General features: G+C 35.7%; 1 protein-coding gene across 6 annotated transcripts in view; it reads left to right on the top strand.

Moving 5' to 3' along the window:
• The window catches only part of LOC127856852 (centromere protein F-like), a 141,142-nt gene that overhangs the window by 84,651 nt on the left and 37,777 nt on the right, over window positions 1-18,714 (top strand). For all 6 annotated transcript variants that reach the window (XM_052393000.1, XM_052393003.1, XM_052393002.1 and 3 more), the window contains 5 exons: window positions 3,682-3,792; window positions 12,638-12,965; window positions 13,871-13,996; window positions 15,425-15,976; window positions 16,312-16,545. In XM_052393000.1, the coding sequence (XP_052248960.1) occupies window positions 3,682-3,792; window positions 12,638-12,965; window positions 13,871-13,996; window positions 15,425-15,976; window positions 16,312-16,545 (1,351 nt within the window). The remainder of the gene's footprint in view (window positions 1-3,681; window positions 3,793-12,637; window positions 12,966-13,870; window positions 13,997-15,424; window positions 15,977-16,311; window positions 16,546-18,714) is intronic.

The following is an 18,714-nucleotide window of genomic DNA, read 5'->3' as shown; positions in this document are numbered from 1 at the left end:
TAGTTCCTTTGGGTCTAAGGTGAGCGCCTGAGAGCCCATGGCCCTCTTGTTTTTGAAAATCACCAAATGAAGTTCATTCCAAGTTTGATGATAAATTCCAAATTCACATAAAACAGTGTTATAGTTTTTTTACATAGAAGAAAACAATAAATTAAAATAATCAGTGAAACATAACAAATGAAATGGGTAACAGTTTATGAAGAAAGTAGTATTAGAATCTTTAATATTGGTGACAATATATAGAAACATTTAGTGAATTGTAGATGTCTGTCATCTTAGTTGTTGTTTAGATTACAAGTGCTTTTTACAGATTTGTTTTTATTGAATGGTTGTAACCATAAAGGGAGATAATGATTTATCAAGTTACCTGAGTAAGGAAAATTTTAATTGCCTCCCTTTTCATGCTAAAACTGTTTCATATATTTTTCCAAAAACCCTCGAAAACGAATTCCAGTATCACACTAATTATATGATATTATACCTCACATAAATTTGTTTCTTCTTTCCGTATATAAACTACACAGGTGCGTTATTTTTAATAGTGACTGGTAAAGATGCGCGCGCATCTTGTCAGCGGGCGCTTTTCAGAATAGCGCCCCCTGACTAGATGCGCGCGCATCTAATAGTGCCTGCTAGAATGGTTATTTGTAACATTTGTGCAAGGTAACTGACACATGGATTTTTGCTTTATATACTTAGGGTAAACGCACGATTAGTTTGGCAGGTCACAAGTGTGTGTTTTTGTACAGTACAGCCAAAGCGGAACAAACGTATTTCGCGATCCGCGGCGGCAAGGCGAAACGAGTCGATGCCGCGTCAGTCGTTGAAGCCGCGTCAGTATGCGGCGGCAAGTCGCATTTCGCCGCGAAACTTCGCATCTGTCCGCCAAGGCATGCCGCGGTCCGCGACATGATGCCGAGTCGATGCGATCATGAAATAATTTTTTTTTAATTATTAGTTACATGTAGTTAACAAATTTTGAAAGAACAATTATAATAATAATTAAAATCATAATAAATTTATTGTGCGCGGATTGTATTAGCATATACATGTAAGCATAGTAAATGTGTCTGGCCAATTATTAAGTTTGTTTCCCGCCCGTAGCGTATGTATTTCACACATAAACAAGGTCACGTAATTATGTTTTCGCACATACAAGTGGTCAAGGCTCCAGCATATGGTGGATTTATTAATTAATTGCATGTTGATTCCGCTATTATATTTTAGCTGAGAAAATTAGCAGTTTGAAGCCACATCAATAATCAAGACGGTGACGACGTATTTGTAGTTTTGTTAATTATCGGCTTATTATAACTATTGTTTGAATATGCGTATATAAACACGTTTTATTTTGTTCATTTTATACAGTTAATATCGCTACTTATTACCCGATAATCCCGTATATTCCAGTGTTAAAGCAAATGCTGGTAAATATTTACGATACACAAACATTCACGATATTTCCTTAAGTATCAAATACATTTTGGCATTTGTTACTATTTATAGAGATGATGAAATAACGTCTAATCGGGGCGTTTTTTTCTCCACTGAACACACGATTTACGCCTGACGTGATGTTCATGTATTTATACAACACAAAATACACCCAAACTTTCCAAACGACGTTCTACATGTCTGCATAATTTTCGCGCGCTTTTTATGAAACAAAGGATATTTTAGCACTGTTTATTTGACGCTAGAATTTGCCAAAGGACGCGTTAGCATTAAAATTCGGAAGTGTGTTTCGGATTACAAATTTAATAATGATAGTCGAACAAAACATAAACAGTTGCGCGTAATTAATTCTACGCTACACATACATGTATGTACATGTAGGTGGATATCTTTTCACTCGATCCGCCGCGTACGTATGCGGCGGATTTACTCCGCGAAAGTACGCGAGGTTAATACAGACTCGGCGTCGTTGCGCGGATCGATGCCGAGTGCCACGGCGATACGCCGCGTGAACACACGATTCGGCCGCCGCGGACTAATAATCTGGCCGTGGCGTAGCCGCGGATTATATTTGTGCCGCTTTGGCTGTACTGTATATAAAATGTATCTCAATATGTTAAATTCTTCACAATGAAAATGAATTTTGTATAAAGAAGCGAATTTTTCCGTGTCCAACTTTCGCAGGGAGATAACTCGCGCACAACAATAATACCGTACACATTATTTATAGTAACGATTCGTTTGGCAGGGCACGAGTGTGTGTTTTTTATTATTGATCACATCTTAAAAATACAAAAATTAAATGCTATATTTGGGATCAATGTTCTGCAACATGTTGTTTGTGATATAAGCAATTATCTCTATGTAAAATGTATCTCAATATGTGGAATGCTTTACAATAAAAAGGAATTATGTATAAAGAAGCGAATTTGTCTGTTTCGCAGGGAGAAAACTTGTGCACAATAATAATACGGTACATGTTATTAATAGTAACTGATAAATATTTATGGAATTTATATTGTGTTATTCATTTTTATTTCTATTGACATGTATCTGTACAAAAATGTTCGGTATAATATAAAAAATAGAAAACCTCACTTCAGGCCCAATGGCAGAATAGTGACCAGCCAGGCAGCCCCAAATAGTATACGGACCAAAGCCGAAGGCTGAGGTCCATATACTATTTGGGGCTGCCTGGCTGGTCACTATTCTGCCATAGGGCCCTTAGTGAGGTTTTCTCTTTCTTAAAACTGTACCCCTCCTATGTGTTCTGATACATGTTAAAAAGCATTATAATGTCGTATGGCTGTAGAAAATTGGACATATCCAAATTTGAAAATATTTTATAGTATTCAACTAGGTGAAATGATGTTTGATTATCAATGTAAGTAATTTAAAAAAAATCAGTTTAGAAGATGATTTTTGATGTTTTCAATATTATCAAAACAATTCAATATTTGAGATTGAATTGAATTGAAGACACTCTGGAATACATTTAAATGACCTAAATATTATGGTTACCATATTAAATTTGTCTAATAATAAGCATTGTGGTTGGTACATGGGCTTGTCACCTTTGTGACCAGGGTTCAATTCCACTCCAGGCACATGTGAGCTTGGTTGGTAGTTGGGTACTCCGGATCTCCAAAAGAGCGCAAGGCAAAACCAATTTTTTTAATCTTTCAGTAAATATAAAAACGCTGGAAATTCCAACTATAATTAAAATATTATTTACAACTTTAAATGATCTGGTTATTTAGGTATGGAGAACTGGGACACACACTGGTTCCTCACATAATGTTGCCTGAGTAACAGAAATACCTCATAGCGCACTATTATGTGAGGTTGGAATAATACATAGATCTTGCAGTAAATATTGTTTTTTCTGCGATGCAGTTTTACGTGATTAATATATTAATTTGGACAAATTATAAGGAAAAAAAAGACACTTGCTTATATAATTGCATCATTTAAATTGATTTACTACATTTTTTTATGGGAGTGTATTTAATCCTTAAACAATCTAATTGTGTCCATGTGTGCATGAACTCAGTTTTGAAAGTACAGAACAAATATTACAAAAATACATTCAGAACAGAAAAAGAAGAGTTTTGTCGCATAAAATCCCTTAAATGTTGTCCATTTTCAGTTTGGTGTCTTATTCCAAATTCGCAAAATCAGTGTTTCCTAAGCTTTTAAATACACACATATGTTACCACGTTACAGATTGAGCCTTGCAGAGAGTGAGGTTGCTATAGAGACGCTGTCAGCAGCGTCTGCGGAGAAGGTCCATCAACTGCAGGCTCAGATCCATGTCTTGGCAAAGATATCTCACAGGTATGTGCAGGGGAGGCAACTGATTTCTTACATGTATATGCAGAGGAAGCAACTGGTCTCTCAAAGGTATGTGCAGGGGAGGCAACTGGTCTATCACAGGTATGTGCAGAGGAGGCAACTGGTCTCTCACAGGCATGTGCAGGGGAGGAAACTGATCTCTCACAGGTATGTGCAGGGGAGGCAACTGATCTCTCACAGGTATGTGCAGGGGAGGCAACTGATCTCTCAAAGGTATGTGCAGGGGAGGAAACTGATCTCTCACAGGTATATGCCAAGAAGGCAACTGATCTCTCACAGGTATGTCTTATAACTGGATTTTTGCTAAGAAGAGACTTGCTTTAAATAAACAATAAAAACAAATTATCAATTATCAAAATGCACTTGCAAATCTGGGATGATATATTATGCACATGCATAAAGCGTTCTCCCTTAGTTTTTAGCTCACCTGAGCACAACGTGCTTATGGTGAGCTTTTGTGATCGCCTTTTGTCCGTTGTCTGTTGTCCGTCGTCCGTTGTGAAGTCAACATTTGACTTGTTCACTCTCTAGAGGCCACATTTATTGTCAAATCATCATGAAATTTGGTCAGAAGATTGGTTTCACTGATATCTTGGATGAGTTCGAAAATGGTTACGTTTGCTTGAAAAACATGGCTGCCAAGGGGCAGGGCATTTTCTTATATGGCTATATATGGCTATAGCAAAATCTTGTTAACACTCTAGAGGCCACATTTATTGTCCGATCCTCATAAAACTTGGTCAGAAGATTCATCCCAATAATATCTTGGACGAGTTAGAAAATGATGTCGGTTGGTTGAAAAACATAGCCGCCAGGGGGCGGGGCATTTTTCCTTATATGGCTATAATAAAACCTTGTTAACACTCTAGAGGCCAGATTTATTTTCCGATCTTCATGAAACTTGCTCAGAAGATTTGTCCCAATGATATCTTGGATGAGTTCAGAAATGGTAACATTTGCTTGAAAAACATGGCTGCCAAGGACGAGTAGTTTTCTCTATATGTATATAGTGAAAACAGTCTAGTTGTGATAATCCATAATGTTAAAGAAAGATAACCTGTACATACTTTCACATAGTTAAGTAATAGTAAACTCACTTGTATAAACCTGGGACTTCTTTTATAAAATGTGGTGTACATAAAGACAGTAGTTTGCATGCAATTTAATAAACCTATCTCAAGATAAATGTACATGTATTAATGCACTGTAGAGCCTTATCTTTGATCTTTACTGATAAGCCAAGTTAACCTACTGTGTTTTGGTGTATTTAGCAGACTACTGTGCTATGAAACTGTTTCCATGGCAACCTTGTTATTTGACATTTTCTAAATTTTAAAGACTCTTTTGATTGAAATAACTTTTGTAAATTCTTCTTATTTTTTACATTTGAGTAACTGGAGTTTTCCACTCTCCATAAATTGTGTTCTTTAGAATAAGTTAGACTAATTGTATAAACTAATTTTTTTAAGCAACTTCTAGACTAACAGAAACTAATATTTATATCAGTTTTTATGACAGATTGTGAACTTCTTGGATATGACGGTTGAGTTCGAAAATGGTTTGGACCGGTAAAAAAACTTGGCCGCCAGGGGGGTGATTTTCCTTATATTTATTTAGTAAGAAAAAAGCACTATAAGTGACATTTTTTGCTTAATCATCGTTTTATTTTTTTAAACATCGATTTTATAAATATCTCGGACGAGTTTTGAAAATGGTCATGATGGATGGAAAAACTTGGCTGGCGGGGGGGGGGGGGGGGGGGGGGGGGGGGGGGGGGCAGTTTTCTTTATATGTATTGTAATGCCTGTTTTTATTCTTACAATAATAATTCTTTAAATTACAATTTTTAATAACGTTTAAATGCATTGATGATAGTTAATAACTTATAAATTCATTAATGATAGATCAGGTATATTTTCATTGTATGATAATTCTTAAGAAATGAAATAAATGCTTTAAACTCTCTGTAAGTGCAGATAGTTTACATCAGTGGTCAGTGATGATCTTTGATCAGTGCTTATCTTTACCTGGATGCTAAGAATAGCAGTGCCCTCATTTGATTGGATGTTTACCTATGTTACTATGCCTGCTACACTTCAGAATCAGGGGACTGGCACATTGTTGACCTCTCCCATAAGAACTAATCAACCAAAACATCTGGGTATACATGTGAAAGACTAATGCTAGACCCCCTGGCTCTAAGTTGAAAGAGTTAGTCCACTAATTGAAATATTGGGGTTAGTGAATTACTAATCTGCCAGACCTGTTTAATGTAGCAACTGTTAGTTTTATCATGGAGGTGAGTTTAATGTTTCAAGTTGAAATGTCACCTAGTAAAAGTGACTTATTATTATTATTGTCTTATTTTTCTCTAAATGAAAATTTTGAATTAATGATTAACTGTGTTTCACTAACTGGGAATGTTAAGTTAGTGGAGTTAGTTTAGTTCTTTGAACTAAGTGCAATTATTAGGTAAGTGATTACTAAGGCAAAGTGAATTAGTATTTTTTTCTCTAAGTGAAAATATTGAGTTATTGGTTTAATAAATAACAGGAATGAGTGAATTTATGCAACAACAAGTTAGTGTTTTTAATAAGTGATGAGTGAACATAGTCAATTGATTAAATGACAAATCTCAGCTAATCTTTTAATTAAAGTGACTTAGTGTGTTGTGATTAACGCAAGTTAAAAGTGATTAATCAAAGCGGAAGAAATGGATTTAAACTGTTTGTTTTCTGAAAGTGTCTTACATTAGACATAAGTGAATAATACAATGAAAGTGAGTTCTTAATTATTTGTTCAGTGAAGTGAATTGAGTGAATTCAATAATAGTCAGGGCTTTCCTTAGACCTCAAATCTCAAGAGTCAAGGACTCTTGGGACCATATTTTCAAGAGTCAAAATCAAACTTCTGAGAGTCCTAATAATAACGCAGGAGAGTCAATGATTTTTTGCAATTTAAGCAAATTACTGAGATATAATATATAAAAAGCAACAAATAAAAAGATACATGTATGTTAACATTTATTTCTTACATTTTACTGTCACTACAACACTATGCATTTAAACACAATATTTTAATGATTAATAAATACAAAACATGTATTCTAATACAACATTAACTTCATGTATACAGCAGAGTAATATGTCATATGTTCTTCTTTCGCACGTTTGGGGGTGTTAGGAGCACTGTCATTTAGATCTAAAGTACGCTTTGTCGTTGGCGTCTTACACGCACTTTCTGAAAGTTTCAGAGTTACTACCGATTCCGAATTCGAAAAGGTTTCTCTGCGACATTTTCTGAATGCACAAGCACAATTACACTTTGCACAATTACACTTTATCCAATAACTTTGTTTGACCGTTTCGCGTGGCTATTAAATTAAGAATGAAATACAAAATGTGAAAAAAAACATTTCCGCTGGCTATCACAAAAAAACAACAACATACGGGTGGTACCTAAACACAATAGCCTATATAAATCGGTAAACTATAAAAGGAAATTATTTCTACTCGCCGATAAAGGTGCCTCCGTATTTAATCCCATCAAAAATTCCGACGCCCTTTAATTATTTCATGTGCCATCTTCACGGAAGACGTGCGACAAACACGCCGTTTTCTATGCCTTCTCAAACGGTCAATTATTACGCCTACATGTATTTTGTAATCAATTAGCTCATGCAAAAATTGTCACTTTGCCACAAGGCCAGTTGTATCGGTTCTATAGTTGTTTTTAGCAACTTTGATGAAAAGCGTGTAATTTGACGTTGTAGACAGTACATAATTATGCCAGCATAACTTTCGCGCGTCTTTGAACTGAGCAATCATGAAGTGAAACAGTGATGGGTGCATTCAGCTTTGGAAATACATTCTGCCATACTCTGGAAATATCTCAAAATATGCTTTACGGTGTTATGTGGATTTAGATGTTATTATTTTGTATTGAATATTATTAAAACTGACGCGGATGAGTCCATTCTGTTTTGGTGGGTTTATAGTTCTTCTTAAATGCTCTGAGCTTTTATGAGTACATACGTACAGCTCAGAGGGTCAATAGCTGGGAGTTGGATTATTGCAACTAGGTGGGTTTAATACACGTCTTTTCCGCAAACAGCTGATAACAAACGCTATGACAAATAATGGAAAGTTAATACACGCGTCATCGAACCAGCAGTGTTTTAATTGGTCAATACTAGATTTCTTAATTAACCAAACTCCGCCTACTGGGTGGACTTGTGCTTCGATGATTGGAAACGGGCGTTAACGATTAGCGTGTACTAAATGAGATACACCGCCCCGAGCCAATTATCGCTTAGTCTTAACAACTTTTGATCTCGTTGACGCAAGTCGGTATATTCCCCCGGGTCAAATGTGACGCATGACGTAATTTTCTCAAGAGTCAAAAAGGGGTCTTCTGTAATTTTCAAGCGTCAAAACCCGGGAGGTCGGGTCTAAGGAAAGCCCTGATAGTGATCATGAGTGTTTATCCTAGTGCTTTATACAGGCATTTGCCTCATACTGAACACAAACTGTTGACCAAGTTTAGACATGAAAGTGAATAATTGTTTTCGAAACCTTGTTTTAACTATGATTAACTGTTGAAAGTTTATGAACTGTATTTCTATATGAATTGTTTGTATTGTTTGCATAGTTAAGTCACATTGTTGTTGAAGAACAGGTCATTTCTTTTTATCTCAGGTGAGCGACTCTCTAGTTTTAGGGCTGGGCTTAAATGAATATGACAAGTATGATTAATGCAGCACATTTATTCCTTAATTTCTGAAAACCACCAGTTGGTAAACAGATTAAAAACATAATGTTTACTAAAACTTATTAATATACCTATGCATAACAAAATATTGTAATGAAGGATTTCAAATTTTCCCGTATTTTTTATGTCCCCCACTATGGTAGTGGGGGACATATTGTTTTTGCCCTGTCTGTCTGTTGGTCTGTCTGTGGTCTGTCTGTTGGTCTGTTTGCGCCAACTTTAACATTTTGCAATAACTTTTGCTATATTGAAGATAGCAACTTTATATTTGGCATGCATGTGTATCTCATGAAGCTGCACATTTTGAGTGGTGAAAGGTCAAGGTCAAGGTCATCCTTCATGGTCAGAGGTCAAATATATGTGGCCAAAATCGCTCATTTTATGAATACTTTTGCAATATTGAAGATAGCAACTTGATATTTGGCATGCATGTGTATCTCATGGAGCTGCACATTTTGCTGGTGAAAGGTCAAGGTCAAGGTCATTCTTCAAGGTCAGAGGTCAAATATATGTGGCCCAAATCGCTTATTTTATAAATACTTTTGCAATATTGAAGATAGCAACTTGATATTTGGCATGCATGTGTATCTCATGGAGCTGCACATTTTGAGTGGTGAAAGGTCAAGGTCATCCTTCAAGGTCAGAGGTCAAATATATGTGGCTCAAATCACTTATTTTATGAATACTTTTGCAATATTGAAGATAGCAACTTGATATTTGGCATGCATGTGTATCTCATGGAGCTGCACATTTTGAGTGGTGAAAGGTCAAGGTCATCCTTCACAAGGTCAAGGTCATCCTACAAGGTCAAACATCATATAGGGGGACATTGTGTTTCACAAACACATCTTGTTTTTATATAAAATCCCTTCACACTAGCTTGAATTACCAATCATGCATATCATTTTTTTATGAAAACCACATAACAATTTTTTACACAACTGACAGATTTTTATAAAGTGCACCTCAACTTTTTGCTACTCAGATATGCGTATTGAGGCTTTTGTAGTCCCTTTCAAATGATCATGTATCAAATAAAATTAAAGACCTCTCCGAAAAGATTCCTGTTTTAAAGGCGTCATTTCCAACCCTAAGAGCAGAAAACAACATAAAACAAAAATAAACTGCAAAGTTCCTTGCAGCCTGTTCCCAGGCTGTTCAGTGTTTAATGTTGGTTGCATAGTACTGTTTTCACTTTGAATTTGAGCTGGTAGATGTTAACTCTTTACCACTTATATACCTATTTTGACGCATGTGTAGTTTCTTTAAAAGTTACATTTAATTAAAGACCTTTCTTTCTAAATTCAAGTTTTAGATGCTTCATTTCCAACCCTTAGTTACTGATGAGCAGCAAACAGCATAAAACCTGAACAGGCTGCAAGTGACTTACAGGCTGTTCTGGTTTTATGCTGGTTGCAAAAGCCATTTTCACTTTGCTTTTGAGCTGGAAGTTGTTAATTCACTTCCCTGTGCAGTATATACTGATACAGCCATCTGCCATACCTTCACAGTGCACAGTTAAGTGGTGACTCCAAGATGGCAGATCAATACACTGTCTCTCTATTGATGACACTAAGTACTATAGATTGTCTATACTGAACACCTGTGTCAAGACTATAGTGTTCTATGTACAAGAAGTGGACAACATTTTGGTGAATTTTCAATTTTATAATAATACAAATAATTATTATTATTATTAATTATTAGCATTATTAATTTATTTATTAGTATTATTATTTATTTTATTTTTTATTTATAACTATGATAATTATTAGTATTATTATTGTATTTTTTTATTATTAATAATAATAATATCATCATCATTATTATTATTATTTAAATTGTTGTTATTATGGTAATTAATTTTCTGAGTCATAAATCTCCACACAGTAGTTGTCTCTAGATTTAAAACCTGGAAGCTTTGTACTCTGTATTTACCTAAGGACATCAAGTTAAAAGTCATCACAGCCAGATATACACAATTAAACCTGCCAGGTTAATTATTAAACAGACATCAACAATAATGCACGATTTATGATCTGCTAAAATATATGTAACTGCAATTCATGTGAAAGGATGATACACAGAAGAATGTGTATTTTACTTAAAGAGCTTGGTGATAGTTGTGAAAAGTGTGAAAAGTTGGCGCCTTTCCTATTTTGGACAGTGTAAAATTGTAAATCCTATTGATGAATGGAAAATGATAGAGTTAGATCAGTTTACTGCTTCAATACACTAGTGTACACTATAATAGAGGGATTAAAATGGCAAAGTATCAGGCCTAGTCATGTTTGATAATCTGTAATGTATCAGATATAAGTTTAATATTCAGCTGATATTGTTTTTTTCGACCATTCTTTTGGATTAAAGTGGTAAAGGTTGGTGCACATGTTGATCTTGATTGGATTTTTAATGAAAAGGATTATGTCGGTATGGTTGTATTTTACTTAGTATACAATTGTATACATGTAAATAAGAATTTTAAAAGTAAAATTCATTACTGTTTATATCCCATCAAACAGTACTTGAGTCAATGTTAATATTAACATAGGAATCTTTCTATTTATTAGTTGGTCACGTTAGCGGCCGACTAAATTTACAGAGCATGTTTTGCAAATCAGTATGTGCTTAGAAGCCTTAGCTACGGTAAGAACCGCAGCTCACTCTGCTAGGGACGATTACCGCTGCCTGTCTGCAGCAGATGACAAATGATTCTGCTCTAGCAGTGAGTGTATATACCAGCTTGTAAGACGACATTGGCCAGTCTAGTGTTTATCATTGAAACCTGTACATATTGGCTGCTTTCAGGGAAAGCGGGGCTTAATGCATGTCAAATAAGATTAGCCTGTGCACACTGATTAGCCTGTGCAATGCGCACAAGCTAATCAAGGACGACAACAGCAAACAACTTCAGTGCCTTCAGCGCTTTGATATATAATGCAATGACAGTTGAAAAAAAAAGTAAATGCAGCTGTACAATTGTAAGAACAGTTGGTAGTTGTCTGTAAATATATTTGTTAATTACAAGGTGCCATTGTGCTGGCCATAAATGGAAGTCTGTTCTTTAAGAGAAAATCCAGTTTAGGCAGAAAATGCCTTCTCTGATTAACCTGTGAAGACTGTGTAGACTTATCATGGACAACACTTTCTTCACATGCATTAAACCCAGTTTTCCCAGTCTCCCAGAGCAAGACACAAATGTAACAGCTGATAGTTTCCAATATAGAAGAATGAGTCAATATTACCATGGTGCAATAGATCTATTGTCACATTCTGGTGCTGCATTTTAAGTGCACATCTTTGTTGCTAGGATTGTATGCCATATTCAATGTTGTTGATAATTGAATGACAATTTAGTCATAAAGGTCAGTTGGTACTTAAGAATATCTGTGACAATGGAGAGTGAAATGTCTTTAGGTGTATGTATGACTGTCCATATTGGCAGGTACCATATTGTTACAGCTGATAATGCATTCTTCATCTCTAGTATGACAGGGGGGTTTGATATTCCTGTGGTAAGGTACAGTTCAATACACAATGAATTATTGATGTCTTGATCTGATATTTCTCCCTTTCCGCTTTGAGAATTCGCTTGTGTTTGAATATAGGAGCTATTTGGCGGTTGTCAGTTGTTGTGGAAGTATTAAGTCAAATATTTACCAAAGTTTAGGGATTTGTATTAATCAATATATCAGTCACAAAAGGTAACAATGATATATGTGTGTCTTAAATGTATGTGAAAGTAGTTGCATTAAAGTTGAATTGTGTTACCAATGGTATACAAGTATACAAGGTTGGACCACCTTGTGAATGTAAGTCTCCCTCTGGAGAAACTGGCTTGATGCATGTGCATAAATTGTCATCCCAGATTGGCCTGCACAGTCTGCACAGGCTTATCAGAGAGCACACTTTCTGCCTATAGTCTATTTTCGTTCAAAAGATTTTTTTTTAATGAAAATTCCTTAAAAGTGAAAAGTGTCATCCTAAATTAGCCTGTGTACATTCCTTAAGCTCTGTTTCCCAGAGCGCAGCTGATGTTTTTTTTATGATTATGCAGATACCAGAACTGCGAGCAACATGATATCGGAATTCAGTCCAGCGTAGGCTTACACAATCTCGAGCCCTCCAAGACGATCAACATTGACGTGCCTCCGTCTGCTCGCCTTCACAGCCTGCACCTGCTACAGAGTCTCGGCCAATCAGAAACCATCCATGTGAATGTGCCACCCACGCACGGCAGCCTAGAGTCAGAGGACTCTGACACAGGATACTTTGGCTACCCAGAATCCTCTGCGGGGTCAGCGGCCATGATGGACAGGGCAGAGGACGTTCTGCGGCAACGAATCAGGGAGCTTGAGAAGCTGGAAAAACATCTCAAACAACAGGTGAGCAAATTTACGTGATTAGAATTTTTATACTGTAAAATCATTTCTATTTGGCTGCATATAATTGAGTTTTTATTTTATTACATTTTTATGGTAACCTAAATTCGTGCATTTTTGTTTTTGAAAAAAAAAGAGCAATATAATTTTTGTCATTTTCGGATGTGTTTATGGTTATTTGTGGATCTGTCATCCCAAGGAAATCAACAAAAATTAATGCCCCAAGAATAGGATCTTGAGAAGTGTGATGGTTACAGACCTCTCTTAATTGAAAACAAGTGTACATATTTTTTGGACCAATCCACAGGTATTTTAACCATGTTAGCCTAATCGGGATATGCTAGGGAAGCTCTTAATTTCTTTAGGTAAAAGTTTTACACCATGTTAATCGCGTACATTTTCCTGTGGTCTGGCATTTACATAATTTCAATTTCAAAAATATAACATTTAATTGTATTTCTTGACTGTTTGTGGTAAAAAAATCTACTTCTTGATTTTTTTGTTTATAAATCATACTATAGTAAAAACGAATGTATTGGCTGAAAAATTTCATGTATTTTAATGAATAAAAGAAAACTGTCATATTTGTATGATAAATTTAATCGAGCCTCACTCTGGAAAACAGAGTTTAATGCATGTTTGAAAAGTGTCGCAGCAAATCAGCCTGTGCAGTGTGCACAGGCTAATCAAGGATGACGTTTGTTTTCCGAAACTAAGTTTTTGTAAAGAAGTGACTTTCTTTCAATTACAAATACCATAAAAGCGCAAAGTGTCATCCCAAATAAGCCTGCTCAGGCATCCCTGGGATGACACTATATGAAACACATGAGTTAAAGCTGGTTTTTCCAGATCATGGTTCAATTAAGTTAATGTAACCTTAAGTTGAGAACATTGTTTGCACCTTGCAGGTGAGCGACCTGGAGTGCGACCGAGATGAGCTTCATCAGATTGCACGGAAGGACAAGAACACGATCCATGAACAGAATGTGGTCATACGCCAACTACAGCTGAGTCAGCGCAACCTACAGGAGCAGGTGAGCAAGCCAGCCTCGCTCTGGAAAAAGGGTGCTTAATGCATGTGCTTAATGTTGTCCCAGATTAGCCTGTGCAGTCTGCACAGGCATATCAGGAACAGCACTTTCTGCTTTATCAGATTTTTAAAGGCAGTCTTTTAGGTGGAAAGTGGCGTCCCTGATTAGTTTGTGCAAACTGCAGAGGCTAATCTGTGATAAAACTACATGTATGCACATGAATTACTACATGTATGCACATGAATTACAACATGTATGCACATGAATTACTACATGTATGCACATGAATTACTACATGTATGCACATGAATTACTACATGTATGCACATGAATTACTACATGTATGCACATGAATTACTACATGTATGCACATGAATTACTACATGTATGCACATGAATTAATACATGTATGCACATGAATTACTACATGTATGCACATGAATTACTACATGTATGCACATGAATTACTACATGTATGCACATGAATTAACCAAGTTTTCCCAGAATTCGGCTCATGTTATAAATTATTATCATGTGCAGGTTACCAACATAATAAATTGTTATTCATGTATAGATTGCCAACGTTATAAATTGTATTAACATGCAGGTTACAAACACTATAAATTGTTATTCATTTGCAGGTTAACAGCACAACAACACTATAAATTGTTATGCATGTGCAGGTTACAAACATTATAAATTGTTATTCATGTACAGATTACCAACAATATAAATTATTATTAACGTGCAGGTCACCAACAATATAAATTATTATTAACGTGCAGGTCACCAACAATATAAATTATTATTAACGTGCAGGTCACCAACAATATAAATTATTATTAACGTGCAGGTCACCAACAATATAAATTATTATTAATGTGCAGGTCACCAACAATATAAATTATTATGAACGTGCAGGTCACCAACAATATAAATTATTATTAACGTGCAGGTCACCAACAATATAAATTATTATTAACGTGCAGGTCACCAACAATATAAATTATTATTAACGTGCAGGTCACCAACAATATAAATTATTATTAACGTGCAGGTCACCAACAATATAAATTATTATTAACGTGCAGGTTACCAACAATATAAATTATTATTAACGTGCAGGTCACCAACAATATAAATTATTATTAACGTGCAGGTCACCAACAATATAAATTATTATTAACGTGCAGGTCACCAACAATATAAATTATTATTAACGTGCAGGTCACCAACAATATAAATTATTATTCATGTGCAGGTTACCAACAATATAAATTATTATTCATGTGCAGGTTACCAACAATATAAATTATTATTAACGTGCAGGTCACCAACAATATAAATTATTATTAACGTGCAGGTTACCAACAATATAAATTATTATTAACATGCAGGTTACCAACAATATAAATTATTATTAACGTGCAGGTCACCAACTTTGAGAAGAGTGAGAACTCTCTGTACGCTCGTCTGGATGAGATGGAGGGTGAACTGGACGTCAAGGACGACCGCATCCGTGACCTTGAGATCCTCGAGGAGAGGCTAAAAGACCTCGTGAAGCAGTACAAGCTTGACGAGAAGATCCTGCAGACCAAGTCACGTACACTGGAGTCCTCCGTCCGGGAAATGTCAGAGAAGGAACAGACGCTCAAGCAGAAAGTGAAAAATTTGGAGACGGAAAAGAGTGCGTTTTGCGAGCGCTCGGAATATCTGCAGCTGCGGTTGAAGGAATTGGAGTCTGCAGAGACCGACTTGGCACAGAGAAGTAAGAATCAGGAGAATATCATGCAGACGTTGCAGTCGACTGTGATAGAGTTGGAGACGTTCGGTGCTAACGCGCATGCTCGGGTCGTGGAACTCGAGCATGTTAACTTTGACCTTCAGCAGCGTCTGCATCATGCCATGGTGGAGAACTCGCCGCTGAGCAAGCAGTTGCATGCTGTGCAGGGTCGCCATGAAGATATGGCAAGTGAACTGCAGGTCAGTGCTTTTTTTTCACCATTTTGGGCATTGGGCCAGGGCCCTTTGGGTTGGGAAAAATCACGTATTTTTACCTTTATTTAGGAAATAAATGATTCAGTTTTTTGGCTTACATGTTCTCTAAAATTGAGAATATGAGTGATTAAAATATTACATTTACTTAGGTTCTACTTATAGAGCTTAATGGGAGACGAACTGAATGTTAAGGCTTTTTCCTGTTTTTTTTGGGGGGGGACCTTTAATTGTTTTTTTCTAGGTCCTATTGGAGAGAAAGATAACTTGTTTCTATTAGTCCCCCTACCGGACCTAAGTTTGAATGAAAAAAAACACTGCAGGTGCTTCGGGAGGCAGAGGTCCGGCTGAGGCGGGAAAATGAGGCTTTACAGAGCAGTGAGATTGCACTTCATGCAGAGCAGAAGACATTGAGGCTGCAGAAGGTGGATTTGGAGGCGCGGGTTCGATCCCTTGAGGAGGCGGACTCGGTGCACAGGGACAGGCTGAGCCGGCTGCAGCGCAGTGAGAACACGCTTAAGTATCGCCTACAGGAGCTTGAAACTTCCAGTATAAAGGTGGGTACAGCTCTCACTGTGTAAGCATTTTTTTCCCACAATTTTGGGAATGGGGTTGGGAAACTTTGGTTTGGGATAAATCGCTTTGTTTTAAAGTTGGGGCCTGTATGTAGGTTTTTTAGGCTAACTTTTTTTTTTTATTGTGAATAAGTGTTTCCAATATTATATGTAATAAGGCCAAGTCATATAGCTTCATAGGAATATTAACTAAATGTTGCATTTTATTTACCTTTATATATAAATAAAAAGGGAATGGGCCAAATAAACATCTCAAAATTGACCAAAAAAATTGTTACCATGTTGTTCAATGATTTTATAATTGCCTTAGTATCGAAATGTCATTTGATACTATCAAATTAAAAAAAAGAAATACAATCTTTTCTGAGTTTTCAACAAAATTTACCTTTAAAAATGTGAGAAAAAAACTTTACAAAACCTAAAATATTGCCTTTCAATATTAAAAGAGTGACTTGCTTGTAGATGTTTAACAGTACAAATAATGACCTGACATTGATTTTAATTCTTTTCTGCACTACATTCACAATTTGGTTTTGAAGGCATTAGGATTTTGTTTAGACATTTGTTAGACATAAGTGTTTTTTTATAGTTATTTGATTGTTTTTAATGATTTGTAGTTGGTTTTAAATCTTGATGTAGCTGTTTGGGAAAAATGTTGTAATTCATTTTGAAAAATTCCTATTAAACACATTCTTTGCAAAAGCATGGTCAGAAAATAGTAAATTTGATGATATCTTATTAGAAAATACCTGTTTCGCATTTGAACAGACAGTATAGAGAAATGCATAGATTTTAGGACATGGTTTACTTGGACAGGAGAGAGAGAGAGAGAGTATTGAATTCTGTTCATGATAACAGTGTTTGCCAAGCTATGAAAATGTCAGCTGGCTGTGTTGAACAAATATTTGCAAGTCCTATTACTGATGAAGGTATGGGCAAGGCAGGCTGATTGACAGGGACTTGTGGGCTAGGCAGAATAATTGACTTTAAATCACAATAGGAATCAGATATATCAGGCCTCAACATCTGAGTTGATAACAGCTGAATTTGTTATCTTATAGAAAATAGAGATGGCTTCATGCAAGACAATGTCCAAATACAGATATCAGATTAGATGAAATGTCAGTATCTTGTTATCTGCAATGCTTACTTTAAAGTAATTAAAATTAACTGCATTATATGGATCACGTAATCAGTTGTATATATTAGAATCAACATGAGCTGCCCCCTAATATTTAACCATTTCCAACTTAAAAGCAAAGTGAAAAGTGAGTAACTCGCAGTCTGTTCAGGTTTTATGCTGTTTGCTGCTCATCAGTATCTAAGGTTTGGAGATAAAGCCTTAAAATCTTCAATCTAGTAAGAAAGTTCTTACATTAAATATAACTTTCTAAGGGACTACAAATGCCTGAAATTATGTATGTAAGTGGAAAAGGGTTAATATTAGCATATTATGAATACATTTATGAATATAGTAGTTCCAGCATTTGATTGGCATTTTAACTCTGAACAGGATAGGTAATTTTAACAACAAAATGAATACTTACAAAAAATTATGCTTGACAAAGAAAAAAATATGAACATGACTTGTGCAACCATTAATTTCTTAATATTATACCAATGAATATGGCAACCTTAAGATTACCTGAAATATTTTGCATAGCAAATTAAAAAGACATATTTTATTCCAATTTATAGAAAATCCTTTTTAAAAAGTCCTATTTAGCTTATGATTCCATGAGATAAGTTGATAAACCAAATGCAACATGACTGACCATACTTTGATACTTGGGGAAATATAAATATATATATATATATATATATATTTATATATATATATATATATATATATATGAGCCTGGCTCTGTGAAAAGGGGGTTTAATGCATGTGCGTAAAGTGTAGTCCCAGATTAGCCTGTGCAGTCCGACCAGGCTTATCAGGGACAACACTTTCTCCTTTTATGATATTTTTTGTTCAAAGAAAGTGTTCTTAGCAAATATCCAGTTTAAGCAGAAAGTGTCATCCTTGATTAGCCTGTGCGGACTGCTCAGGCTAATCTGGGAGGACACTTTACACACATGCATTAAACCCCCTTTTCACTGAGCACAGCCCATAGACTATATAACAGCACAGAATCTGTACCAAAATAC

Source organism: Dreissena polymorpha, chromosome 14 (genome assembly GCF_020536995.1).
Source record: "Dreissena polymorpha isolate Duluth1 chromosome 14, UMN_Dpol_1.0, whole genome shotgun sequence".
Classification (NCBI taxonomy): domain Eukaryota; kingdom Metazoa; phylum Mollusca; class Bivalvia; order Myida; family Dreissenidae; genus Dreissena; species Dreissena polymorpha.
This window is presented reverse-complemented; position numbering and strand designations above follow the sequence as displayed.